Source organism: Drosophila guanche, unplaced genomic scaffold (assembly GCF_900245975.1).
Source record: "Drosophila guanche unplaced genomic scaffold, DGUA_6, whole genome shotgun sequence".
NCBI lineage: Eukaryota > Metazoa > Arthropoda > Insecta > Diptera > Drosophilidae > Drosophila > Drosophila guanche.
This window is the reverse complement of record NW_022995744.1, coordinates 5,177,342-5,204,161: the sequence shown is the minus strand read 5'-3', so window position 1 is coordinate 5,204,161 and position 26,820 is coordinate 5,177,342. Positions and strand designations below refer to the sequence as shown.

The 26,820-nt window shown below is 43.1% G+C and overlaps 4 protein-coding genes across 4 annotated transcripts; 3 read left to right on the top strand and 1 right to left on the bottom strand.

The window, feature by feature from the left end:
- Nucleotides 1–708: 708 nt before the first annotated feature.
- On the top strand, nucleotides 709–22,810 carry LOC117579723. Its single transcript, XM_034265719.1, has 8 exons — nucleotides 709–1,014; nucleotides 13,931–14,288; nucleotides 15,525–15,612; nucleotides 16,042–16,127; nucleotides 18,054–18,161; nucleotides 20,089–20,148; nucleotides 21,362–21,433; nucleotides 21,858–22,810. The coding sequence occupies exons 2-8, from the start codon at nucleotides 14,181–14,183 to the stop codon at nucleotides 22,467–22,469; spliced, it is 1,134 nt and encodes a 377-aa protein (XP_034121610.1). The 5' UTR covers nucleotides 709–1,014; nucleotides 13,931–14,180; the 3' UTR covers nucleotides 22,470–22,810.
- Nucleotides 20,218–20,971, bottom strand: LOC117579725. The gene is made up of 3 exons (XM_034265722.1): nucleotides 20,789–20,971; nucleotides 20,543–20,719; nucleotides 20,218–20,486 (listed from the first exon to the last, which is right to left on the bottom strand). Exons 1-3 carry the CDS (start codon nucleotides 20,954–20,956, stop codon nucleotides 20,226–20,228), a joined length of 606 nt encoding a protein of 201 aa, XP_034121613.1. The 5' UTR covers nucleotides 20,957–20,971; the 3' UTR covers nucleotides 20,218–20,225.
- A 1,124-nt stretch (nucleotides 22,811–23,934) lies between the features above and the next one.
- Nucleotides 23,935–25,351, top strand: LOC117579788. Its single transcript, XM_034265849.1, has 2 exons — nucleotides 23,935–24,092; nucleotides 24,163–25,351. The coding sequence occupies exons 1-2, from the start codon at nucleotides 23,954–23,956 to the stop codon at nucleotides 25,296–25,298; spliced, it is 1,275 nt and encodes a 424-aa protein (XP_034121740.1). The 5' UTR covers nucleotides 23,935–23,953; the 3' UTR covers nucleotides 25,299–25,351.
- Nucleotides 25,334–26,379, top strand: LOC117579789 (chymotrypsin-2-like). Its single transcript, XM_034265850.1, has 3 exons — nucleotides 25,334–25,593; nucleotides 25,664–25,940; nucleotides 25,997–26,379. The coding sequence occupies exons 1-3, from the start codon at nucleotides 25,340–25,342 to the stop codon at nucleotides 26,357–26,359; spliced, it is 894 nt and encodes a 297-aa protein (XP_034121741.1). The 5' UTR covers nucleotides 25,334–25,339; the 3' UTR covers nucleotides 26,360–26,379.
- Nucleotides 26,380–26,820: the final 441 nt, after the last annotated feature.

Below are 26,820 nucleotides of genomic sequence, written 5' to 3'. Positions count from 1 at the left end.
GCTTTCAACGCACACAAGCACACAATAAAGCGGAAACTTGTAATACTTGAACTTCCCTTAAAGGCTAGTATTAACATATTTTACTTGGTATTATAAATGTGAATTGTATCACGAATAAAAGTATGAAAACCCGCTGGCATGAAAGAACAAAAAGTTAAACTCATGTTGGAAAAATTACAGTTTATTTGCTCCACTGCGGACTGACGTGACTGCTGCATGCTACTGCTGCTAGTGGCAGAGTGCACCTTTGACTGTGTGTTGCTACTTTAAGCTTAATAATTTATGAGTGATGCTCATAGCACCTCTACTATTTGTTTGCTGTTTACCTTTGCGTGGGGTATAGCAATAGAAATTTCCATAACCAAGTCAGGTTTTCTCCCCAAGCAATCGATCTGCTGGCGATACTTTCTGATTTTCTATTTACATTTCGTTGCATCCTTCGATGCACACAAGCTACAAAATGCCTTTGACTTTGATGCGAGTGTAAGCTGGCTGTTGCACTTAGAACAATTGGCGCCAAACGATTCGCCCTAAATTGGTCGAAAACACACGGGCCAAACTGGTCGAAAGTCCTTGCTCTCTCACTGGCTGTTGTTGCTCTCTCTCTCTCTCTCTCGCGGCACGGAAAGCTCTTTTGGGGGAAAGCTCCTTTCGAGTGCGCCTTATAAGCGTGGCTCACTGATAAAACCTCCAACAGTTACCGTTCCGGACGCGTAACGATATCAACCCCACACAGCGACACAACCAGCAACAAAAACAACAATAACAACCATAACAATCGCAACAAATTAACATCACAAAAAGTGAGTGAAGAGAAGAGGTAAACATTCAAACGGGAAAATTGCCGGTAAAGTGTGGAAACAAACAAATGGAAATTGCTAATTATTTGTGAGCGGTAAAAAACGAAAGAAAAGTGCGGGCAAACAAGATGCTCTCCCTCAGCGTGTGGCAAGTGTGAAACTCAAATAAAAACCATAATTGATGAATTAAAAAAATTACTTTTCGCGGAATAAGGTAAGAAGAGGCGGTTCGCTTGGGTTACTGTAATTAATATGAGCCGCGAGGGATGCATTCCTAATAAAAGCAAAAAGAAATACAATAATTGCCAGCAGAATAAAGTCTCAACCAATGGAAAGTTTGAAATGGTTGGGTAAAGTTTAAGTAGAAAGCAACGAAATTAAATTATCGAATTTATGATAAAAAAAAGAGAACAAAATTTTAGGGATTCAAGTAGGAAATGATGCTTTATATGGCTTTAAATTATTAAAGTCCTTTATTTTGTGTGGGAAAAATTAAATCAAAATGTTTAAGAAGTCTCCTATGGCGGATGCTATTCAGTAAAGAGATCAACAGTTCCGAATTTATTAAACGATTGAGATTATCCTTGTCTCCCCGATCGGATCATCTTTAAACTCCATTTTGCTGTAAATCTTCCATATCAATACCTCTTCTGGAACCCTGAAATCACTTTAAGGAACACCATAAAATTCACAGAAATCACTAAAAAAAAATGTTTTATTTTTGTTTGACAAAAAAACCAAAGGAAAACATGTGAAATTCCCAAATGGAGACGGCAATTTAATGGCAGTTTGTGCCCAGGCAACCTTTGCAGTCGATGTTCTGCATGATATCCCTCCTTCTCCTCGTCCTGCCAGTCCCTAGCTGATGCGACTGTAAGCCTTGGCTGGAACGTCTGGGCTTAGGTTAAGCACACACAGGAGCAGAGAAGAAGGAGCAAGGAGCACAAACAGCCGCTGGAGTTGGAGCTGGAGCAAGAGGGTTAAAAAAGAAAGAGAGAAAGAAAAAAAAAGCAGAGTAAGAAAAATAAAAGCGAGGCTCAAGTGGCACAGCGCTTAACACAAATTAGACGCACTTAATTACAGAGCAAACAGTCGCAAGGAGCAGTCGTAAAATATGCAAAAAAAAAACGAAAAATTATATATAAGCACCAAAACCCCAGCCAACCTCAAGTAAGAAAATATTTAAGCAGACATTTTGGCTGGCAGCAAGACGGATCAAGTGTGCTCGGGGGAGAAGTGTCACAGATTGGAAGGAGTCTGCGGGGGCGGCAACTTTCAATTTTGGGCATTCAGAAGTTGCGGCTTAAAACTCAATTAAACGAATTGGCAAAAATTTAATTACAATTTCAGTTTCGTTTTCATTTTAAAGGAGTGAGCGAGAAACAGCAAACAGGAAAGGGACATGAATGGAAGGAAACAACAGTGTCAGGAGATTGTGGAATGAGAACTAGAGCATGGGGGAAAAATGTTATGCCAGCTGTTGGCAAAGTTGATAGAAAAACTAATATTAATTTAAAGTGAAAACAATTAACTGCAGTTATGAGTGGCAGCGGGGACACGAAGGGACCTTGCAAAAATTTAAGAAATAAGGGAAAAAGGAAGACGAAATTGAGAGAATTTAATGAGTGTAGGAGGTGTTGAACAGATTTCTAATTTTGCGACATTGAAAGGCAACCAATTTGAATACTTTTGTTGTAGAAAGAAAGCGTACCGATGTTTCATACTTTTCTTTGCAGCTGAACTGTCAAAGGGGATGTCCCCGTCTCATGTGTATTCGGACTCCGAACAAGACAAACTTTAAATTAGATTTGGGAAACCCAATTACCGCAATAAAAGCTTTATGCGTTGTTCAATCTTTAAGGCTACAAGCCCCAGAGTCCAAACCAAAATCCCAAATGATGAATGCAAATGCCATGAACTTCTCAATCGTCCCACGTACACGCACAAGTTGTGTGCCTGAGGGGCCCAGGCGCTGCCTCAACCCTTTGCCAACAACAGTTATTTCCTGTCCCGCTCGGCCCCCAGCTAAGCTACGTTTTATCTGGCCAAACAATAGGCTCATTAGTGGAACAGCCCGCCCGCGGAACAGTCCACCCATACCCGAAAAACGTGCCACGCCTCTTGGCCAAAAACTTTTCTTAATATCACAAAAAATAAAACACAAAAAAAAAGAGCGGGCATAAAATAATATTTTTGTTTGCCCGGAACTTTGCAGAGTAATTAACCGAGTAAATGGAAAACTTTAATGGCCAGTGGAAATCCGTGGAAAATCTTTGGCACTTGCCCATAATTCGAAATGAGAATATTTAGTTGAATTATTCAAGGCGAAAATATAATGCGAAAAGATATTACAACATCCGCCCATTGTGGGAAATGAATCGAAGGCAAGGGAGGCACAAGGAGCAGCTTTCAAACTATTGTTGAGAGTTGGCCACCCACCCCAAAACTTCTTGCATCCACTCGAGAGTTTTGTGCTGTCAATCGGTGACTTGAACTGAAACAGGCAGCTCAAGTGGCGACAAAGTAGCGCAAAATGAATATGCAGAGTGCTCCTTGCAACAGGACTCAACTGTCAACTCTATCTCTCTATCTCTCGGCTAAGTCCTTGCCCCTTACCGTGCCTCACCGTCATGGCGTTGCACCATTATCTATCCCTCCCCACCCCCTGCCCAGAAAACAAGTAATTCCACTTTATTTAAGTTTTCGCTCTGGCCATAAACCGCTTTCGACCCCGAAAACGGATGCCAATGCGTTTAAGTTTACTTCACTTTCGGTTCGTTTTTAGTTCGGGAAAACTGTGAGGAAACTGCACAGAAATGGAAATGGAAATGGAAATCAAGAAAAATGCTCAGCGTCTCAGCCGAAACGTTACTTGCTAGGAGCTGCCGGCACTCTTTGGGGCACTAATAAAAAATAGCGATGCAAAAAGTTTCTCATTTTATTCTTTTGGGTTCTGTTCATTTCTCTTCATTGCAACTGAAGTGTAAATCTTCTTTATTTGAGATTTGCAGTGCAAATGGAAACGATGCTAAGGATTGCAGAAATGAAAGAAATTCTTTGCTTTTTATATCGAAAATATTTATGGTTCTTGCTAGACAACATATCTATGTAGCTGCCATAAACCAGCAATAATTTTTGGCTTTTTGCATCCCCATCCTTAGATCCTTGTCAGCACTCCAATGACTACTTGACTCCTATTTTTACACCCTAAGAAAACACTAAAAAAGAGCACAAAGTGAAAGGATCCTAACTTTCGACACTAAATTTCGACCAACTGGAGTCCGGTTATATGAACGTTGCGCATACGCCTCGGCATGTGGCACACACACACACACACACACACAAAGAGCCGTAAACATGAAAGCCTTGGCGATGAAATGCTAAACAATAAATAATGAAATAAAAAGCTAGCCAAAAAGAAGAGGGAGAGAGCGTGAATAGAGTCCTATAAAATGAAGGAAATTAAATATTTACGTATGAAAGCAGCAGATGAGGAAATTACGCATAGTAAATTATAAAGAACAAAGCTAAAGGACGGAAATGGTGACCCAAAAGGACCAAGACCAGGACACTCGCAATGGGCATTACTGTGTCCTTGTAGTTGTTTCCAACCCCCAAAAGCCACACAAACACACACTCACACGCAATGGCCATTAATTTATTTTTATGCCAGGCATAATCTTTGCGGTATTTTGTTTGTCTTCATTTGCATCGCACCCCTGCCAGCCCCCAGCCAACGTCCAACGTCCCATCGATAGTGTGGCAAAAAATTCATGCGTGGCGACAAAAACAAAGGAAAAATCCAGAGACCGGAACCCAGACAGCGGGAGGAAAGAAATCGACGTCTTTAATGATTTGCCTTCAACCACAGAGCGGACAGACGGAGCGGAGACGGGTGGTGCAGAGCGGGTCTTGGAGGTGAGGAACTGGAAAAAACCAAAAATCTCTCTCCAGGGTGTCGACACCCTCCTCCCCCTACCGTCCCATAATATCACTCTCTCTCTCTCTCTCTCTCTGTGTGTATATTTCGGCTTGTGAGCCATTTGAATACGTATGCATACTTAATTTGCCACGGCTTTGGTCCGCTCACAAAGCGGAAGAACGTCAGAGGGCAAGAGCGTGGACCAGTGGGGACCAGGCGCGGGGAATATCCGGACCATATAGCCGGATACGCCGAATGGCATACTACATTATTGATTGGATATTTGTGAGGGAATTTAATAAAATATGCAAATTCTTCGCTTTTTTTGGGTGCCGCACTCAATCGAAAGACGACACAGACGAGAGACGAGACCAGCCTCCCTCCATCAACGATTGAGTGGCTCTTCAGCTCTGAAGAGTGAAATCAAAAAGGTCTAAGACGTGTGACAGGGGCCGGGGACTGGGGTCAACAACAGTGAGCCAGCCAACCAGTGCTGGAGAGCTTTGGGATTAATTAAGACTCAAAAGGGTCGAGTAGGGGCGTATGCCTTGTCGTAATAAAGTAGGTTGAAAAATGTGTGCAAAGGCTGACAAGATTCCAGGATTTGCAAAGCCTAACTAATCAAATCTTATTCGAGCTACTCGTAAGTCAATTGACCATTTCAGAATCTTCTTTTATTAACTGGGGACAGCATATTTCGAATCACTCCAACATTTTTAAGCCATCAAATCCACTTATCAGCTTTCATGCCATAATCCACTCCTTTGCATCTCCTTTATTACTTCTCTCCAATTCGCTCTGCAACTTGATCCATCAATAATATTGCTTTCCGCAGAAACATCAATGCGAATGCTTCATTCCATATGCCGAAATAATTTATTTCCGACAACAGCAGCCGTTCATTTCCATTTCAAAGGAGACGAAAGTCTGGCCAACTGGCCATAAAACACGCGCCCACAGCACTGGGCAAGGTCATCAAACCAGATGGAAAGCCAGCCAAAAAACCAACAAGAACAAAAAAATAATAGAAAGCAACGTATTCAGGCCGCAATTGTTTCACGGCAACATCAAAAGAAGACGTCAAATACAAGGAAATGTCTTTAGCAGCTAAAAAAATGGCGTTGGCCATCAACAGAAAAGGCGAGTGGAAGGCCATCCTTGGGATACCACGTCCTTAAATACCCTTATAGATGGAAGTAGTTTTGTATGAAAATAAGGATATTTCCTTTGGCAGCGTGGTGGATAGATTTAAATAATATATCTATTGTAAAGTATAACCAAATTCCAACCCGAAGCTAGATATTTTATCCTGTGGAATGGATAAACGCTTTAAATATTTTCTAAGACAAACTTCTCTTTCAAATTTCCATACCCTTTTGCCTGTACAGTGTATACAGCAGAAACAAGAACAAGAAAAGTAACAAATATAAAAGCAAAACAACGATGCTAAAAACAGTCAAGTGAACAACACGTGGCCCACATAAAACAACAAACGATTGAAGGGGGGCACGAGCAGAGAGCAGAGCTGGGGCAAAACTGAGAAAACTTTTTGAGGCAGACGACAATTGCCTGCAGCTGCACTAGAGAGTAGCAAGAGAATGGCAGCCCAAACCCTCAACCCAAAGTGGAGTTGACTCCATTCCCAGGCACTTAATCAGTAAAAATTTGGATGCCTGCGAGAGCGGCAGAGTAAACTCCGCTGAGTGGAGCAGCTGTTTGGGGGACACACTTTAATTGCTTTCGGTTTTTAGCTCCACACAATGTATTTTTTATAGCATAAACACAATTTATGCAGTCAAAGAAAGAGCCCAGACTTTTTTAAACATATTTTTTGCATTTTTGCAATTAGTCTAAGTGAACATTAATATGTCGGTTCTGTGCGCGCTTACAAGGAAAAAGTGCTTCAAGTCATTTTTGCGGTTAACAAAAAGTTTCCACTGAACTCGGCTCAACTTTGCATTTGGGAACCAACCCAAAAAGTTGGACAGAAAGTGGAATTTAGAGACAAGCGCAAGATGGACTGAGGGTCTGAGGGCTGTTGGGCGACATCAGTTGACAGTTTCATGAGCCTGAGATGTCCTTGCCGTTGTCATCCTTTAGTTTTGTGTGTGAGAAATTATTTTGGCTCTTAGGCTCGGCCTGAGACTCTGTTTCTGATCAACTTGTTTGTGTTGTTTCAAAGTTTTTATATTTTTTGTTTGTAGCTTTCTTTTTCCGCTGTCTTTTTGAGGTTTAAGTACACAAATTTGTGGCTCAAGTTGATTTTTAGACAAAACCCCCAGCAAGAAGCAGACAAAGAGATTTAATTAAAACGGGAGGGGTTAAGGACACTGCCTCTAGGAGCTCTGAAAATGAAAAAAGAGACCTAAACCTTTCCAAAAATGACAGCCCGGCCATTCATATTATATTATTCGTATACCTGTTGCTCTTAAGCACTCAGTCTGGCCATTTGTTGTTGCGCTCAATTTGTCTGGCACCGGCTAACAATGCCTCTTACCTTCTTTCGTTAAGAGAGCCACAGAAAAAACCACAATACAAGACACACACGCACAAACGTCTTGGTTGCGGCTTATGTGGCGTATGCGCAATTTAGTAACTCAGACAGCCTGGCATCCTGACATCCTGGCCTGGTCTAAATGATAGCAATGTGCTCGGCTCCCAAGCAAATTATGCAAATATGCTGCTGAATTTACCTCCATTCGTGGCACATATGAGCCAGGCATATTACGTATACGCACACGCATACGTCGAGTGTGCCATTAAACGCCCATGTGGGCTGACGAGGGGCCTGCGGGGCGTGTGCCTAATCACAAGTGCTCCAAGCAAATTACACATCTTTTTTGTTGTCGGTTATAGCTGTTGTGATATATAAGAAAATGCCAGCACTTTGTGTAGCAATCAACTTGAGAGGATGTGCCACACAAATTTATACGATTTTTTAGCTGGTCTAGAAAGTTTTTAAACATTTATTTAGGTTGAATCTCCTGTTTTAAAGCCTACCTATTGAATTCCTAATAATAATTGTGAGATAGGCGTGGGTGTACCCCGAGAGAAAAGCCATGAGAATCAAACAGTTGCACTCTGACTTAAATATAATAAACATTTGGGCATGATCCCTTTACTATTCCATTTAGTGCCAGTGCATGCAATGCTCTCATTGTTACTGATGATTTATGCATCGCTTACGCTGTCTGAAAAAATATCCTTTTGGAGTTTTTTTACGCTGCATTTCATACCAAGCATCTCTGATGCTCTACGACGACTTCCGACTACATGTTTGGCTCATGTGAACAAAATTCATTCAAAAATGTCGGATTTCCGGTTACCCAACCCAGTCCCTTTTCATCCCCCATCACCTAATCGAGGGTGCGTGCCAGGGCGAAGAGCAACGTCTACCGTCAGTCCCATTTGCCAAGTGGTTTCGTTGCGCGTTGTTGGCTTCATTTTTGCCAACTTTTGCTTTCACTTTCGCTGCCGTTTGCCGTGTTAACAAATTTAAAAATTTGTTTGTGTTTACTTGCCCTTTGCGAGGTGAAATCTGAAGAGGGACGGCTGCGTGGGGCTGTGGCTACTGTCTGGGGGCCTGGCGCCTAACGTGCCACATCTTAACTTGGCTCGTGTGTGTGTGTGTGCGCGCCGCCGCTCGTGTGCTTGGAGACTTTTAAAGAAATTGTTTTCAGCCCCAAACTGAAAGCAAACGCGCAGTTCAGAGTGTTTCTAGGAAGGTGTCATGACATTGTCTTTACCTTCTTTAATAAATGGTTTCATTTAATCAAAAGCCCTTTATGGAGCACGCATTCTACGATTTATGCCTGTTTATCTAAGCTCAGATGAGACGAGATACAAGCACGAAAGCACAGCCAGGAAGCCAGACATTCATGCAGCCACAAGAAGTTTCACGGCTGCTCCCCTGATCCGAGGTTTCCACGTTGGCCCACAACTGTTGGCCCTTTGTTTTTTTTTGTTGGGTCTGCGGCTGACATTAATCATCATTTAAGCTGATGAAAAGTATTTTTCGGCTCATCTGTAAAATAGGATAGAGTTTTGAGTTTACTTTTAATGGGTCTTCAAAAATGTGTGTGTCATTTTTTTTAAACAATTTATGTTCTGCAAAGTCATGGGGAAATTAATTTAGATTATTGCTGCTAGATGGAAAATCTTTTAATTTACTTTACATAGCAAAATCTCTGCTAATCTAATGAAAATATGTTTGTATTTATGGGGCCAAAGCAAAACCAAGCAATTTTCTTTCCTATTACGCTGTGTCTTTCTCACTGGCTGTTTTTCTGTCATTTTTCTGGCCCATTTCCCTGAGCCAGCCTTCAGCCATATCTGAGCATCTAAGCCCTCAAGCTTTTTATATATTAATCCTGGGCATCCATTCCATTACATTTCACATGCCCTGCCCTGCTCTGCCTCATCCTTGTCCTCATCTCTGCCTTCAATTTCATTTTCACTTTAATTTGGAATATTGTACATAAATACGGAGTGCCCAAATACACATATCAAAATGAAGCCAATAATATCAGGAGATGGCTTTTTGGTCAACATTTCACCACTATTTGTGGCCATATTGTAACTAACTGGTTTGGGTTTGGGTCTGAATGTTTGTTTTGTATTTCATATTTTTGTTTACTGTTGGACTTTAAAGTTACAATTTTCCCTCACATTTGCTTTGCTCATCCTTGCTTTGCTCTGCTCTTCTGTGATTTGCCCATGGCCTCCGGCTTTCAAATAGTAATTTTCAGCTGCGGATAGTCCAATGTTAGGTGTCCAATGTCCAGAGTCCAGTGTGCAGTGTCTACAGTGACGGCGGGGACTGTAAGTCTATAAGTAATAATCAACTGGCGAGCTCCTTATGACAGTTCTTTTGTATAGAGCTTTCGGGTGCAGGAAAAACAAACAGAAAACTTCAATTACAGGCCAGAGGACAGTCAAGCCCGAGCAAAATTGAAAGGATACAGTGTCTCGGGTGTGCGTAGTGGTGCGCGGAGAGGGCTAAGCTTTTCCCCGGAAATGAAAACTGTATTTCCAGGCTGTGGAAATTGATGACTTACTTGCCATTGAAGTGGGTTGCCCTTTAGTTGGGTAAATATTGCTATAGCGATATCGTGAAACGGGTTAACGAATTCCTGTCCATTGCCAAAGAACTAATCCTTCGTCTTAGCACATTCCTTTTCATGCTGCTATGCCAAAAACCCAAAGAGTTTTCTAATCTTTTGCCTCTGTGCTCCCTCCATCCACTCGGGGGCAAACCGCTGACACGGCCAGCTTTGAGCATTCCTCGGCTAAATGCTGAAACATTAACTCGGCTAAAGAACTTCATTATCATGGGGGCACAGGCCAATAAATCTTCACAGTCGTGCTCTACCTTTTGACTCCAGCAACCAACAATGAATCATAATGAGAGGGAGACCAAAGACAAAGCCAAAGAGGGCCACAGAAATCAGCAATCAAACAATCATACAACACACACACTCTCGTACTCTCCTACACCCCCCCAATAGCAGTAGGCCAAGAGTTTTGGCCAAGTCGTAACATTACTTTGCTGCTGCGGCGTGTCAACAAAACAAGCAATAAGGCGTAGCATAAATTAGCCAAATAAACGGAATGGAAACAAAGGCGAAAACAACTTTAATGTTTGTTAAGCAAATATCCTTAGGCTCGGCGCCTGCTCCGGTCCGAGCACTTTTGGGTGTGAGAAAAGTCTCCTTCTATTAGTGCCAGTGCCGCCCAACTCACCCTCCGGTTATGTTTTCTGCCCAACCCACCAGCAGCCATGAAATGTCTTTATGTGACGATTATCTCAACATAACCCGGGCCCAATGTGCAATTAACTGTGGCATCCGTTTGGCGGGCGGGCGTGTCGCATCCGCACCGAAATATGACATCCGAAAATATATGGCCACAGATTTACGAGCCAAAATACTCAAATGGAATGGAGTCAAGTGAAGTCAGTGCTGGCGGCTGCTGTTTTGGGTCATTCCACAAGAAGTTTAATGTGTGGGGTAGGCGGAGAGATCAATCTGGGCGTAGCCTTAAACAGGGTGAAATGAGGAGCGGCATAATTGGGTGAACAGAGAAGAATGAGATGAGGTCAAAGCAAAATCAGTAAAGCACATGGCAGTAAAGGGAACAGAAAGAAAGTATAATATTGATCACAAGTTGTCGTAGCATAAAAAATACTCAAAGCAAAGAATCTGCTGATGCTTGAGCTGAAAATAAAACAATAGGCTTATCTCTCATGCACGAACATGAACGAACATGCACGAATCCACAAGCACTGTCTGTCTCTTCGCTGTACGGTGCTGCTATGCAGCTCGTCTCTCTTTCTCGCGCTGTCCCGCTCTGTCTTGCTGTAACATGCGACCGCCTCTCTCTTGCTCTGCCTGCTAAAGTTTCGCTGTAACATGAGATCATTGCGCGCTCTCTCGAGCTGGCTGCCGACAGCGCGCAGTCTGCAAGCAGCGAGATCAGAAGATAAGGAAGTAGAAGAAAACAAACTCGATTTTTGTGCAATATTTAATATGCATTAAAAGAATGAAGCAAATAAGAAGACGTTGTCCAACTGCTAACTGCTACGACACCGCTCTTGCATTAGAAGATTTTCTGAAATTCCTGCATTCAAATGAACAATAAATTCCCTGCCACACAAACCCTCAATTATGCCTAAATTATAGTATTATAATAAACAACATATGGAGCAGCCATTCCATACAACATTTCAGTGCTCAAACCCACACCTGGTAATGCGCTTAGAGAGAAGCCAACAGGCGAAGCAGACATTTCCATACATATGTACATATCTTCATCATTCATTGTATGCATGAACATGCCGGAGAAAAGGCTCTGCTCGTCTGAGAGGCTTATGTATGCCAGAGCACAGCCGTTTCATTCCGTAACACAGTTGGGGGACAAAAAGAATTCCTTTTTAAATCTGGCAGAGCAAAAAAAAAACCTAAATATGATGTGAGACGCTTATTGAACTGAATTTGTTGACTAGCATTTCGAGCTCACTGCTGCTCACCCTGCCACAGCTGCTGTCACACACTGCACTTGTGTGTGTGTGGTGTGTCTGTCATCTGGTTATGCAACATTTTCCATGCCTATGCTTTACGTTGCGTGTGCCCCCAAATCAATCATTCGCCAAAATCGACACAAACAAAAACAATGGAGCAGAAAGGCACACACACACACACACGTGCACATAACGTACAAAAAAATTCACCGAAACAAAGCTGGGAACGTAATGCGATATTTTTTTATTGATTTTCATTGTGTCACGGATGTGTGTGTGTGTGTGTGTGTGTGTGTGTCCCCTTGGAGCGAGATGTGTTGATGGGTGGGTGTGGTGGTGGTGATATGAAAAGCACTTGATGTTGGCAATATGCAAGCCCCCGTGCACCCACTTGACTCCCAGTCAATGCCTTTCAAATGCACACAAAATCCTTTCAAAATGCATAGAACACTTTCGGTGGCATTTCCAAATGATTTGGAAACGATCTAATGACAGGATCGTGGCACATAAACGCACTTGCAACGCACATTGATATTTGTATGGAATCTGCATACGTTTGTTTAAAATCTTTGTTGCAGCTACGAGCCAGGGAACTTCTTAGCTTTTAGATGCCTCAATTTGGTTCAGTGTACACGTCCTAGGATATGCATTGCCTTGGGTTTTTTTTTCTATTTTTCCCCCACCCTTTATTCCCACCATTGTTCTCTGCCGCTGTGCTATTTGTCTAACAATTTTCTGTTGGCCTTTGCTTTTTTGACTCTTGCGAGTACGAGTATGTGGGTCTGTTGTGCGCTTTTGTGCTTCTGGTTTCCCATTTGTTACTGATATTTTATGACACTGTAAACATTTTACAATCCGAACCAGCTATAGGAAGGGCTGTTCCCATACGACTGTGGCGCTGTGTGTCTCTGTCTCTGAATGGGTTATCCATTCAATATGTTCAGCAGAGCATTAGGCGCCCTCTATAGCGTCCATGTCCTTGCCAAGTAGACCTACACACTCTCTCTCTCTCTCTCTCTCTCTCTCTCTGTATGTGTGTGTTTACACGAACTGAAATGCGGGCCCAAGTCTAATAATTTTCTGTCTGCTCTTTTCTTTTTGAGGTCAATTAAAAAGGGCTAGGCATTACGTTCTCGCCGCTCCTGTACCAGCAACTGCTCCCTCGACTGCTCCTGTCCCTGCTCTTCTTTGAGCCATCAATCATAGGCAGAGGATTTCTCCCCGTCTTTGTGGCTGCTTATATGTAATTAGTTAAGCACCAACCTAATTGAAAACGTCTTTGAGATTTGTTTTGGCGTTGATTAAGTGAACTTTCGGACAGGCCATCCCACTGATATTTGTCCAAAAACTGACAACTTCGTGGCACTACGCTGCGTGTCTACGATCTGCTCCATCATTAATTACCCAAACGCCTTTAGACTGACTGCGGGTTATACTTACTCATGTTAAGTCTGTCCGATGGACCCTCCACCAGCGTTCAGAAAACACGAAAAACATTTGCTGTTGAAAAACTTCGGGTAGTGCAGCAGCAAAAACTTGAGTGCTGTTTGTAAAGGCATTGGGCGCAGAGGGAAAAATGCATAAAAATCGATGACCAGATGATTGAGACGATTGCCTTAAAGTGGTTACGATATGTACTGTGCAGCTTGGGGCAGAGACTTGAGGGTTTGATTCTGTCTAAAGTTGCCACTGCTCATATCTTTAAGGACTTGAAACTTTCAGTTTGGATAGATGGTACTTCATTTGCCAGAGTTTCAGTGCGTTCATTTTTGTAGCTCTTTAAAAGTAATTGAACAAATTAAACCAAAATTTGCAGTAAGAAATCAGTCAGGCAGCTTAAATTATTCTGAAAAACGTGCACATTTAATGCACATTTGAATAGTATTTAGGACACAAAAATCTGCTTAAATCCATACTCAATTTGTGCCCAATAAAATGAAAAAGACACAGAAAATCAGGCAAAATATAGAGCATGGCAACCAAATATATTTACAGAGCCAAAAACCATTCAAGTGGAATAAATTGTATCGAAAAAAAGTGCACAAAACAATAATATAAAAGAAATGTACAAAAAAATCTGTGGCATATGAAAAACCATTTAGCTATTGATTGAATTTGAGCAGGAACAAAACAATACCATTTATGGCCATCACTTTTAAAGCTTTGCAATTTATCTGGATATTTTTTCAGGCTCGCCAACCTGGAAGGAGGCTTTTTTTTGGTATGGGAGGCTTCACCTCCACCACAAAATCGAGCGAGAACCCAACCTCACATCCAGCTCAACGTGCTGCTGTCAACGTAATGGAAACGGAACCAAAAATCTGCTGGAACCACTGCTGTTGCTGAGCCCAGGAAGACCACAGGCCAAATACCACGAACAAATTGACAGAAAAAACAAAACAAAAAAAAGAGAGAAGAAAAAAGGAAAATAAAAAACGAAATGAAGTCTGTCATTCTATATCCATATGGACCGCTAACTGGCGGCACACGCTGCTGTCGCATGTTGCATGCCAAAAATTTGGCCATAACAAGTGCAATTTACACAATTGTAAGTAGGTGGTTGGGGGGAGGGAAAGTGGGAGGGAATAACAGCGGCAACAGGACAGGGCGTATGCGCAATGTGGACAAGTATATAATTATGTTGTCGTTAGTGGAAATTCTGTTGGCAATGCTGGACTGGGAGCGGCGCAGAAACAAAACGAAATCAGGAAAGTGTCCTGTTTTGTTCGCTTGTTAATTGTGGCGTAATTAATAGACAAGTGTCGTTGGAGCAGAGTTCTTTTCGGCAACAATTTTTGAATGTGGCATGGCTTACCACAACCTCATTATGAGGCATGGCAGTGGGCGACACTGCTGTGCAAGTGGCCCATAATAGCGAGCGGTTGTGCCGTGTTGGGGTTGTCCCTACCAAATGGATAGACTTGCACTCTTCATCTTACTGGAGGCACATATAAATTACAATTACATGATGCTCGTTATGGCTTTTAATTTATGTTAATGGCCAAATCGTGCCACGGGCTTTATTTTTTCATTCATTTTGCTCACAATGCTAAAGACAATACGAGGGAATATAATGCAGTGCAAGTGCTGCGGGTAAGGAAGAGTGTGTACGGCAACAATAGACACATTATATCCATTGCAATGCCCTTGCGGGGCAAGTAAATTAGTTTTTGTTTAAGGAGAGCGAGCGAGAGAGAGCGAGCGAACTTAAGTGTTTGGCTTTAGCAATTAGTGCCACATTTTATGGCAGGCAGCTACACGGGCAAGAGTCCTAGAAATTCCTCTCTCTCTCTCTATCACTACGAGTAACTATCCATCTATGTATTTATCTGGCAAGTGAGCGTTACGTGTTTAGCATAAGCTTGGATTTTAGAGTGTGGAGCGTGGAGTGTGCACTGTGGTGTGTGGTGGGAAACAACATTTGAGAGTGCAGTCACGACACATAATGGATGTATCTTAAAAGCACGCCATTTCGCATTTGTTTATCAAGGCCCCGACCCTTGCTGCACTCTCATTTACTGACACCAACACGAAAGCATTTTCCCGGATTAATTAGCCACTCACAAGACCACCCCTCGCAGTCACCTCAGAACCCGTTTAAAAGTAAAAACGTGTTTTACAAAAAAGAATAAAGTTACGGGAAAAGACAGAGGTAGATTTGCAATGTTGATGACCCATTAACAAAATTTATATGCGGGTGCACCACTGCGTATGCTTGTCATGTCCACAGCACACACTCTCAACATGGATCTAACTTCTATCTCTTTATTTATGCTTTACTTAGAATATATCACTGCTGATTGTGCTGATCTACTCTTGGCGCATCAATGTCAATATGCACAAGTCTGCCGACCTGCAGGATGTCTACTACGGTAAGGCTGCTAAAATATTTAATTGGTAATTAAACACGTTGATGGACGACACCACACACACTGGCCTCAGATGCCGCCACACACCCAAAGCGACAATAAACCCAAATATGTAAACTGTGGCCACATAATAAATAAAGTCATTTTAATAAATTAATTGTAGATGAGGCTACCAGTCAGCGCACACACAACGCATTTCCTTATATGTATATGATGTGGTGGCATAATATTTCATTAAACAAATAGAGCGCTTTAATTATGAGGAATCCGAGTAGATAGTTTAACGAAATTTAAAGCTTATTTAAAAGGGAATTTACTTAGAAATAATGCCAAGTAAATTCGAGTTGGCACAACGCATTCACTTTCATTTAGCTTCCAATATCTCTATTGCCCATTGACCTAACTGAAGTTGTTTTTTGTTTATTTTTGCAGGTGTACAAATAGCATATTTTGCCATAATTGGCACACAAATGTCCATGATATTGCTGAGCATTGTATTGATATTTGGGATTTGTCGGGTGAGTAGTTCTTGTTTGACTAAAGGCTTTTTCCACAGACCCACACATCACACATTTTACAATATCTCTGACCCACACATCACACACAGCACATCCCCCAGCACATCCGCCTACACATTCCCCAGATTTCGCCCACACAAAAATCGAAGAGCTTCAAGTCAAATATGTGAAAATTATGCACATTGTGTGCCCCTATACGAAGTGTGTGTCTGTGCCAGGGAAATGTTTACTCAGTTAGCAAACAAAGCACATTCAAATGTAAATTACACAAAAGCGTTCCATTTTGGGTAGCATATGACATGAGTCCCTGCACACTTTTTTTTTTGGAAATTTTTTGAGTGCCATAAGAGTAACGACAAAAATACCCTTGAATGAAACATCAAATATATGGAAAATGTGTGCAAAATTAAACAAAAATATAAGGTATAAATATTTAAAGCAAGAATCGTGAAGCTTCTCATTTTAGTTACTCAAATGATTTTCAATTTTAGTGCAGAAAATGCTCTCTCCTGGCACTTGGTGAGGGCATCGCTCGAATATAACATTTCCAAGGGGGCATGCTACACCAGCAAACAACCAGCAAAAAAGAGATCCCCCTCCAAAAATGCCATTGACAGTGGCATGGAAATGTAGACAATTTGTCACACAATTGGGAGCCACCGAAACGGCTAAAATGGGCTTGGGAATAGGAATCCCTGCCTTGTCGGACTGAACACTAGGCTGAATGGAACCCTAGAGCTGAACGGCGGAGGTGGGGCGACCTGAACTCCCGTTGACTGGCGGCGACACATGACTAAGATTACACAACCCCAAAAACTGTTCAGGTTTTGTTGCCGCGTAATTGCCGCTCGAAACATTTTGTGGAATTTTTTAATTTCGACACTGATGGCCAGAAACAAGTGCACAATAACGCTGCCCTCTCCCCAAAAATGTTATGGATACAATTTTCGGAAAAACGTCGAATACCACCACATAGTACATGTGTAGCCATGTGTTGGTCAAATTAATTGCAGTTTGCTCGTAGGCGCCGGATCTGAAACAGAGAGCTTGGGACCCATAAATAATGCATAGAGCATTGGTTCTTAATTAGGCTAAACGAGTATTTTGGATGTCGAATTTGTGTGCGTGTGGGCGTAAACAGGCGCCGGCAATGCGACCAAGAGGCCGCTGCCAAAGCTTAGAGCTTACATTTATGGGAAATTATTTACAGAGCATGCCTCCAAGGAACTAGTCTTCACATCAACACACAAAAACAACAATAATAATGTTTGAATGGCACTTAATATTATTGGCCATCAAAATGTTGATTAGCTTAAATGGTTTAAGCAGATGACAGGACTATTGAGTAGTTTTAGTGTTTGGAATTAATTTAAATTTAGAGTATACAAATTGTTAAATTTTTGCATAAAAGGAATTTATTTTGTTTAATATTTACAACGTTCAATATTGTTATCCCTGCTGCTGTAAAATTATAAAAAAAAATATGTTATTCTGCTATAAAATTGTATAACTAAGGCACATAAAATGCATAAAAAAATTCAAATGTGACACGCAAAAATCTGTTAGAGACTGTGGTGCTGCACATAAACTTTTGTGGAAAGGAAAATTGTAGAAAATTTGTGGCACGCGAAAAGAAGAGACCATCGAAAAAAATCCAATCACTTTTACCACCATGGCGAGATAAATTACACCGCACTCCTAGCACCGCTTCCCATTTCCCTGCACCTAGTCAGTGGCATATTTTATAGTATAGTCATGAAATCAATACCCTCGGATTCTATGCAGGTATCACACCGTATGCTGTGTCGATGGGTGTCGATGGTAATGGTTTTTGCGGCTGCTGCTGACCTTTTTTACTGTTTTTTCTAATGGCTGAATTTGACCCCATCTATCTCTCTCTCTCTCTCTCTTCCTGAATTCCTGCAGGAGAATCCAGGATTAATTGTACCCTGGATAATTGGCTACATAACGTTCATGGCCCTGGAAGCTGTGGCCATGGTCTACTCAAACGTTCTACGCGATCATGTTAATAAGGTGAGTGGCGTGACTCTCTCTGTGTCTCCCTAGAGACCCTCCCAACTCCCACTCGTGTGGTCCCCACAGAGTGTTTTTAATGCATATTTAAGATGCTTTCATTTCGATGTGCTCTGCATGGTAACCATTTGTTTAATGAAAAAACATCACCGACAAAGGATTCAGCCACAAACTCGCGGGGGGGGGGTGGGAATATCAATGAATGGTTCGAATGGTTGCGATGGGGGCTTCTTGGCGCCTGGCATAAATCAATTGGAATCAACGACAAAAGCAAACAAATAAATTACAAAAAGCCTCCAAGCGACAGCAGCCACAGTCCCGCAACAACAAGAACAACAACAATCAAACCGAATCCGTTACATATGTAAAAAAGTTTTCAGTTTCCTTTATGCTAAAACCAAACAAAAGGATAGAACAGATTCGCACTCCTCGTGTTCTTGGTCCTCCTTTGATATATGTAGATGTAGGTTATGGCCGGAAGTGGGCGACAGTTGAATGCATTGCCAGGGTAAAACAATGAATGGAGATTGGAAAGCAAAAATAAAGCAATGTGCAATCAACAGGCTGGGCAAAGAAAGGGAAAAGCAAAGATGCGTAGAAGGGGAAATGTTTGTAACAAAGATTAAAATGGGAGGAAAAGTCCTGTTTGCAGGAGGAGGGTGATCAAGTGCTTCAACGATAAGTGCGAATAATGAATTTCGGTCTAGAGAGCCATATGCAATATTGCAATAAACTCCATATGTTCCAAAAGAAATTCCTAAATACCACCTAGAGGGAGTCCTCCACTCCATTCAATAGCTCCGGCAAGTTAGCCGGCAAGTTAGCTCCTCATTCGTCTCGCTTTTTCAAGCCTCGGGCACACACTCGCCTTGGTAGTTTGTTCCTCTTGACTCGCCGACTCCTTACTCAAGCAATTCTGCCACAAGCAAAGTGCCTGCTGCTGCTAACAAATGAAGCGTACAGGAAAAAAATAGTAGAGCAAAAAGCGAGGAAAAACAGACGCACACTCAAGAGTGTGTCGTCTCCCCTTCTACTACTGCACACACACACACACACTTACCCACTCTAAAGAAGCGACAAAGTCAAAGCGGCACAAAGCTGTGTGGGACTTGGGTGTTATGTATGGAAGGATAGAAGGATGGATGAATGGTTAAAGGACCTGCCACAGCCAGCCCCTCTTGGTGCACCCAGCGAAAAACAAACCAAAAAAAAACTCAACTCAACCAAACGTATCTACACATCTATGTGGATCTAGTCCTAGTCCGGTCGACACATATGCAATGAGTTGGGCATTTTTCTGCACCATTTTCCTTTAGTATTTTTACATTTGTCCATGTCGCCCGGCCGGCATTTGTTTTTTCTTTGCTTCGTTGCGGGTGTGTGGCTCTTTCTATTACGAACGTGTCCTGCTTTTTGGATTCTATTTGTTTTGTTTTGCACCTAACTCCCAACCCTCCCAGCCATCAAACGCCACGGGACGGCTGCGAAAAGTTGTTGGAAAATTGTCGCCTCATGCATAATTTATTGCAATTCAGAAGGTAAAAATTCACTTTTCACTCAAAAACAAAAAAAGTTGTGGCAGAGCGAGCAGCGTTGGACTTGCTAATTTGTTGTTTGCAATTTTTTCGAAAAATATTTTCTAAATAATTTGAAAGCAAACAGCAGCGAGTATACAGCTTCCGTTCCACTAATTATGGCGTACCAAATGTCTAGATTTAATTACAAACCATTCAATTAATCCAATCCGCTCCTGTTCTGAGAAAAACTTTTCATTTGCATGGTCAAAGAAAAGTTCCTCCCGGTCCTAATTGCTTTCGCAAACATAAGTTATGTTTAATTTTTGCTTTCAACTTGTGCTCTCGGAAACTAAATTATGTGTGTATAATTCATAACATAATATTGTAACAAATTATTCTTTCACTTACAGCAATTTGATGCCATGTGCAAGGCGGAGGTGGCCTTCTTTATAGCACGAGCTCTGATCAATGTAAGTTGCGTAGAAATAAAGATTTCGTGTGCGTGAATGTGTATGGCAGAGCAAACCCAATTCGTGTTAATTTTAATTTAAAGAGCCTTTAATATTTTCGACAACAGCCTCAACTCCTCAGGCCTCTCCTCTATGAGCGCCACATCGAAGGCACACATGGTCTGATATACAATTCCAAGTTTTACCAAATTAAACAGCAAACTAATGACAGTTCTGGCAGACTTTGGCCAAAACCACATATGACCCATACGGATATTCTGGACTGCAATGGCCAGATGTTGCACAATTAATAACAGGCCATGTATAAACAGCCAGACATACATTTTAGCAGGTGATACCTTGGAAATTGCAACTTAAAATGCTAATAAGGAGTACGCAATTCGACTGGACTTACCATCAGTACAGCGCTGACCAAGAGAATCCAGGATTTGGCCACTATAAACATATGGCTACAGGCCAATACTTTAAGCACTTGGCAACTCAGGAAGGAACAGCCTTGCAAATACGAGTACATATCCGTTTTCCCATTTTGAATAGACACATGTTGATACAACTGTAGAAAACTTTGAATCTACAGGAGAACAAAAGGCGTTTCTTTGATTAAACCCAAACAAATTTCATCTTGTGATCCTTGGCATACCATTCCATATATGCTGAAGACCAGTATTATCCAGTAATATAGGGGAAAAAATCGAATATCACCGTTCCATAAAGCTTCGACGGTGCCTTCTATCCCCAGATAAGGCATCGATTCCATGAAGCTAGTCAGCTGCAGTTGATCCCAAAAGACATCATATATGGCATCCATCGTGAAAATACTCAGAATACAATACGATTTTCATATTAAAAATAAATGTGATATTACGAAAAATGTGATGAAATAAAATGAAAGGAAAGGAAAGTAAGTTTGAATGAAAACTTCTCACGGAAAGTGAGAAATCACTCAAATGGAATGGGCTGAAATTCGAGGCTAATTAGCCTTGTCCGCGGCTTGATCAATAAATGTAATAAATAATTGAATTACGAGTACAAGCCCAAGCCATTAGGTCCCTTGTGCTCTATAAAAATATATGTTTGCTTTTCTGTGCGTGTGTGTGTATGAGTGCTGACTGTTTATTTATCTGTTTATCTATATCATGGACTTTGAACTAATGGGAATTTACGCTCTTGTTCTCCCTCTCTCTACGCCTCTTCTCCATTGCCATCCAACCAGGTGCTGGCCATGTGGGGTGTACTCCGTTTCTATAATTTGGTGCGCTCTGGAATTACCTGGCGAGGACCGGAGGTAAGTCAATCCATCATAAGTTAATGGATATATGACCACAGTGCATTGGGGAGCTGTAAACCAGTGGAGTATCATTTATTACGGGGTATTGTAGATGTAAGCCAGCGATAAACACACAGAGCACTCGTTATAAGGCTTCCACTGTATTTTTTCACGGCTGCTCTCTTCGGTGGTTGGTGGGTAAAGCGTAAAAAGGTGCTAGCTTACAAGCAAGGGTCCAAGGTCCGCTCGAGACCGCTCTCTATGTGTCTATCCCTCTCAGAGAGAGTAACAGTGAGCGTTAACAGTGCGCTGTAAGTACGGTTAACAGCACTGTTACGCTCTGTTACAGCTTCTGCCCTGTGCAACTGGAAACACCTTCTCATATTGATACTCCTTATGCTTTATCACCCATTTAATATTTGTATTACCCGTATTACCACAGGCCAAGACCGCCATATTTGCGCCCATGTACAAGAGCGTAAGTACACACAGCGGCAAGTCCCATCACCGAAAACGCCACTTAAAGCGGCGCCACAGCGTGGAGGCCAGCGACGGCGGATGCTGCGCCATCTTTGACTTTGACTTTGACTACGATGACGACGACGACGATGATGATGACGATGAGGCTGCCTATGGCAATGGCATGGAGACGGAGGATGATGTGGGCTATGACTACGACGACTACTATGACTACTACGAGGATGAGGAGCAGCAGCAGCAGTTGGAGCTGGAGCCACAGGATGATGCTGCAGCAGACTGCAGCATGCTGGGTGCCCCAAGGAAGACGCATTCGCGTTCTCGACCCCGTTCACGGCCACGTACGGCTGTGGTCAAGGTCAAGGGTCAGCGCAGCGGCGGGGGCAGTGGTCGGCGCACCAACAACAACATACGCAGCGTGCTGATCAACAAGCGGCACAACAAGTACAAAATCGCCCGTCCGCAAACGCAGCTGGAGGTCATCAACGAGTCGGAGCGGAGTGCGGGCAGCGGCAGCGATGAGAACGACTCTCTGCTCGTGGCCTATGACAGCAGCTCGTCGCTGGCGTCGGTTTGACATTGGCAGCCGCCAAGCGAAAACGGACACGAACACGGACCAAGAACTGGAACTGCAGCCGATGGGCGCCGGAATAGCCTCAGCAGTGATTCCGAACCCGAACCCAGCAGCAGCGGCGGCAGCGGGAGCGACGACGACGACGACGACGACGACGGCGATCCTGACTCGCGCGAGCATTTGGAATGTGAGTGGACGCAGGGCGCCCGCCGCTCTGGTAAATGTGGTGGTCAGCGTCAGCGCCGACGTTCACTGCGACGCGTCTACTGCGCTGTGAATCTGACCATAATGGGTCTCCTAGTGGCAGTGGAGATCTATGCCCAGTTGGCGATATTCCTCTAGATCAGAAGAGAGATGAGTTTGAAGAGCTTCCAAGTAAAGGGCATTACCACATGGAATCTGTATTCTCTGAGCAAGGTATTGTTGATAGCTTTAAATGTATATAAACATTAAAGGAAGTAGCACTTATCCGTTCTGTGTAATCTTATCTTGCTGTTTCTCTGTGTTTTAACTTTAATCACAAACATGAAACACTTCCCCTGCTCAAGATCTAAGCTTACCCCAAGAAGAGAGCTTATAAAAATACAAAATGGAAAAAGCCAGCAAACATTTAGAATCGATGTAAATAATAACAAAATATTAAAGAAGCCAAATAGTAGAGATCGGAAACCAATTTAATTGCGTAGATGAGTTCCCAATAAATGAGATTTGCCTACCCCGATCCTACCATAAATATATTTTGTACAAATATTCCTCAGCTTTAAAAGTATTATAAAACAATTCCAGCAAACAAATTAAAGTAACTGCTAAACAATAATAAATCCTAAATCAATAAATATCTGATAAACTTCCAATTAAAGTTGGCCAATAAACGTTTAAAAATGTTTAAGAATATTTATGTACATACGAGCGTAGAGACACCCAAAAAGAACTCGAAAAACTCGACAAACAATAATCATATCTGTAGCCGTTGTACATACAATAAGTAAGCTTAAGTACAGTTGCGCCAAAAACACACACACACACACACAACAACTAACCAATAAATGTGAAAGAATAAAAATCATTGATATTTGTGCAAAAAGAAAAGGAAGATTTACAGATAGAGAGAGTGAAAGGGAAACGTGAGGGGCACGTGACGTACGCAGCATTTAATTTCCTAGCCCCACTCAATGGTCGCTGTCTAATCATTGTTAAGTTTTCTGATTTGGCCAAAACTAATTAAATGATAATGCCGGGAGGAACAAGTACGAGTACTCGCACCCAAAACTCGTTTAGGGCACGCGAAACACGTGAAGTAATCAATGGAATCGCAAGATTGCTACTTAAGGGTAGCGCAGCCACAGACACATGCACGCCGAAGATAGGAGTACCAGCAGCAGAAACATGACCGCAATCATAGGGGAATCTAATCAGGCATCATGCCCAAGTCGATGGGGGTTTTAAAAGCGCGTGGGGACTGCCACAGGTCCAGTTAGTAGTGAAACATGAAGGGACTAGCGTTGATTGCCTTAAGTGCTGTGATCTTGGCCTGTGGCCAAGCGAGAATCCTCCAGCAGGAGCAGGATTTGTCATGGGAATTGCCCATGCCCGTGCCCCTTAACGACCAGATTGAGGGTAGAGCCGGTAAGACCAAAACACAAATTATAATTATAATTGGGCAGCAGCATTACCTCGTTTAAACCCCCCCCTTTAGCTGGCTGTTCCATCAAGATACGTGGCTCTGAGCTGAAGAATCCCCAGCCGCTGTTGATTAAGCCCGGCACCTCTGATTTCTTTGGCTACTCTGACACCGGCTTTGTCGATGTGGAGAAGGACAAGACCATCGAGTTCCACTGCACCAGCAGCCTGGCCTCTCCCCTGTCCGGCAGATCGGTGACGGCCAAGTGCGTGGAGGGCACCACCTTTAGGATCGGCGACAAGGATCACGATGTCTCCGCCTTCAAGTGCACCTCGTGGCCAGCCTTTGTAGGCAAGAAGTCTGGTGCCAGCTGCAACGGCGGCACCACCCTCATCCGCGTCGGCTTCGAACTGGACGGTGGCCGTTTCGCCAAACAGTACGAGGTGTGCTTCAACGAGGACGAGGAGGTGACCCGCTATGTCTACCACACACTGGAGCCTGGAAATAACTACTATGCCACTGGCGTGGATCGCATCACCTTCGGCGCTGGCGGCTTCTTTGCCGGCAAGAATGTGGACAAGCTCTACACTCAGGTGACGCAAAAGGAAACCATCGACAAGGAGTTGGGCATGGATTCGAACCGCTACTTTGATTCGGCCAAGAATGTGTTCCTGGCCCGCGGTCATATGGGTGCCAAGGCTGACTTCGTGTATGCCCCCGAGCAGCGTGCCACGTTCCTGTTCATCAATGCCGCTCCCCAGTGGCAGACCTTCAATGCCGGCAACTGGGCTCGCGTGGAGGACGGAGTCCGCGCCTGGGTGTCCAAGGAGAAGAAGCATGTCGAGTGCTACACCGGTGTCTGGGGTGTCACCACGCTGCCCAACAAGGATGGCAGGCAGACTGGACTGTACTTGGCCCATGATAACAATGGCAACGGCCTGATCCCTGTGCCCAAGATCTACTTCCGCGTGGTCATTGAGCCATCCACCAGGAGGGGCATTGTCTTGGTCGGCGTCAACAATCCCCATTTGAGTCTGGAGGAGATCAAGCGCGACTATGTGTTGTGCGAGGATGTCAGTGACAAGATCAACTGGATCAGCTGGAAGAAGACTGACATCTTGGCGGGCTATTCCTATGCCTGCGAGGTGCCCGAGTTCCGCAAGCGAGTCGATCACTTGCCACAGTTCTCAGTCAGTGGCCTGCTGGTGTAGACAACAAAGCAATCTTTTGAATACACTGTAAAAAACCTGTCATGAACAAACGATATCTGTCGGATTTTATTTTACTTTTGTGCCTGATTCTACCTCCCTTCGAGGCAGGCATTACGGGTGAACGGGTCAGACGTCTATCGAATCCCACGATTGAGAATACGACCAACATCTTTGCCAGATTTGTGGTCTCCATACGGACGCGAACGCCACGCAAATACTATGGGGACAATCACTTTTGTGGTGGGGTCATTGTATCACACAGATTTGCCATGACCTGTGCGCACTGCCTCATAGAGTGGGTATCACTGTATCACTTTACCACGAACTAAATGTCTAAGATCTCTTCTCTCACCCTGAACAAGCAGCAGTCACAGGCTTCTGCTGTCGAGCAGGGACTTGCTTGTCGTCGCTGGATCACCCAACAGGCTCAAGTTTTTCAGGGATCGCAATGTCCATGCTCCAGTCACGACCATCTTTGTTCCGGAGAACTTTACCATCTACAATACCAACGATCTGGCTCTGTTGAAGCTCACATATCCACTGCCCATGAACAATAAATATTTGGCTGTGATCAAGTTGCCCACAGCAGAGCCCATCAAGGGAAGCGAGTACATTGTGCTTGGCTGGGGTCGACTCTACCACGTGAGCATTATCCGCAGCACTGTTTAGATTCTATCCATAATCCGATTCTTGCACAGAATGGACCTTTGGCATCGGACATCACACAGATTAAGGTGACGCTCTATAGCCACTTGGCCTGTGAACTGATATTGAATGTCTTCACGGATGAGATGATGTGTGCCGGCAATATGGATCACTTGGATATGAACCCCTGTGCCGGCGATCTGGGTGGTCCATTGATTGACAACGACACAGTCTATGGCATTGTCAGCTATCGCTTGGGCTGCGGCCACAAGGAACTGCCTTCCGTCTACACGAATGTCTATGAGAATAAGCAGTGGATCAATTTCATTATAACCACCAATTGCAGCCATCGTCCATGTAATTATTTTGCACTCCTATTGTTTGTAATTGGTTTTAAATTTGCATGTATAAAATAAATGAATGTGGCAATCGGGGAGTTAATAATGTGCTCCAGAACAATGGTTAATTTATTATTTAAAGTCCTGATTTATGAAATAACGAGTGGCTGTTGCGATTCTCTTTACTGTTCTTCTTCTTCGCTGCTGTTATTGCTCAGTTGCTCTTACTGCTTCACTGCTGTTAATCACTGTTAATGTTCTGCTTTGACGATGTTGTTGTTTTTCTACTCCGTCGTCCACCGCTGTTCCTTTCAAAGAGCTAGCTGGCCCAGTCCTTACAGTTATGTACATACACACATAAATGATTAAATGGTTAATGTATCACAGATAATAGCACTGTTTATATGTGCGTAGCTTGTGCATTGAAGCTTGGTAGTCTGCTCTCTTTGCTAAAATCGAAAGCTGCTGCTAGTCACTCTCTCTCCCTGTTACTTGCTCTGTTAACTCCACAGAATTGCGTCCCACCACATGTGCTTATC

What these genes read in the sequence shown, in the direction of transcription:
- LOC117579723 (XM_034265719.1), top strand. Translation starts at nt 14,181, where the DNA reads ATGAAGTCTGTCATTCTATATCCATATGGACCGCTAACTGGCGGCACA. An exon ending in CCTGCAGGATGTCTACTACG is followed by an intron (nt 15,613 to 16,041) that starts GTAAGGCTGCTA and finishes TTATTTTTGCAG; the next exon opens with GTGTACAAATAGCATATTTT. An exon ending in TAGCACGAGCTCTGATCAAT is followed by an intron (nt 20,149 to 21,361) that starts GTAAGTTGCGTA and finishes CCATCCAACCAG; the next exon opens with GTGCTGGCCATGTGGGGTGT.
- LOC117579725 (XM_034265722.1), bottom strand. Translation starts at nt 20,956, where the DNA reads ATGGATGCCATATATGATGTCTTTTGGGATCAACTGCAGCTGACTAGC. An exon ending in TCTTCAGCATATATGGAATG is followed by an intron (nt 20,720 to 20,788) that starts GTATGCCAAGGA and finishes GTTCTCCTGTAG; the next exon opens with ATTCAAAGTTTTCTACAGTT. An exon ending in TGGTCAGCGCTGTACTGATG is followed by an intron (nt 20,487 to 20,542) that starts GTAAGTCCAGTC and finishes GCAATTTCCAAG; the next exon opens with GTATCACCTGCTAAAATGTA.
- LOC117579788 (XM_034265849.1), top strand. Translation starts at nt 23,954, where the DNA reads ATGAAGGGACTAGCGTTGATTGCCTTAAGTGCTGTGATCTTGGCCTGT. An exon ending in CCAGATTGAGGGTAGAGCCG is followed by an intron (nt 24,093 to 24,162) that starts GTAAGACCAAAA and finishes CCCCCCCTTTAG; the next exon opens with CTGGCTGTTCCATCAAGATA.
- LOC117579789 (XM_034265850.1), top strand. Translation starts at nt 25,340, where the DNA reads ATGAACAAACGATATCTGTCGGATTTTATTTTACTTTTGTGCCTGATT. An exon ending in TGTGCGCACTGCCTCATAGA is followed by an intron (nt 25,594 to 25,663) that starts GTGGGTATCACT and finishes CTGAACAAGCAG; the next exon opens with CAGTCACAGGCTTCTGCTGT. An exon ending in GCTGGGGTCGACTCTACCAC is followed by an intron (nt 25,941 to 25,996) that starts GTGAGCATTATC and finishes ATTCTTGCACAG; the next exon opens with AATGGACCTTTGGCATCGGA.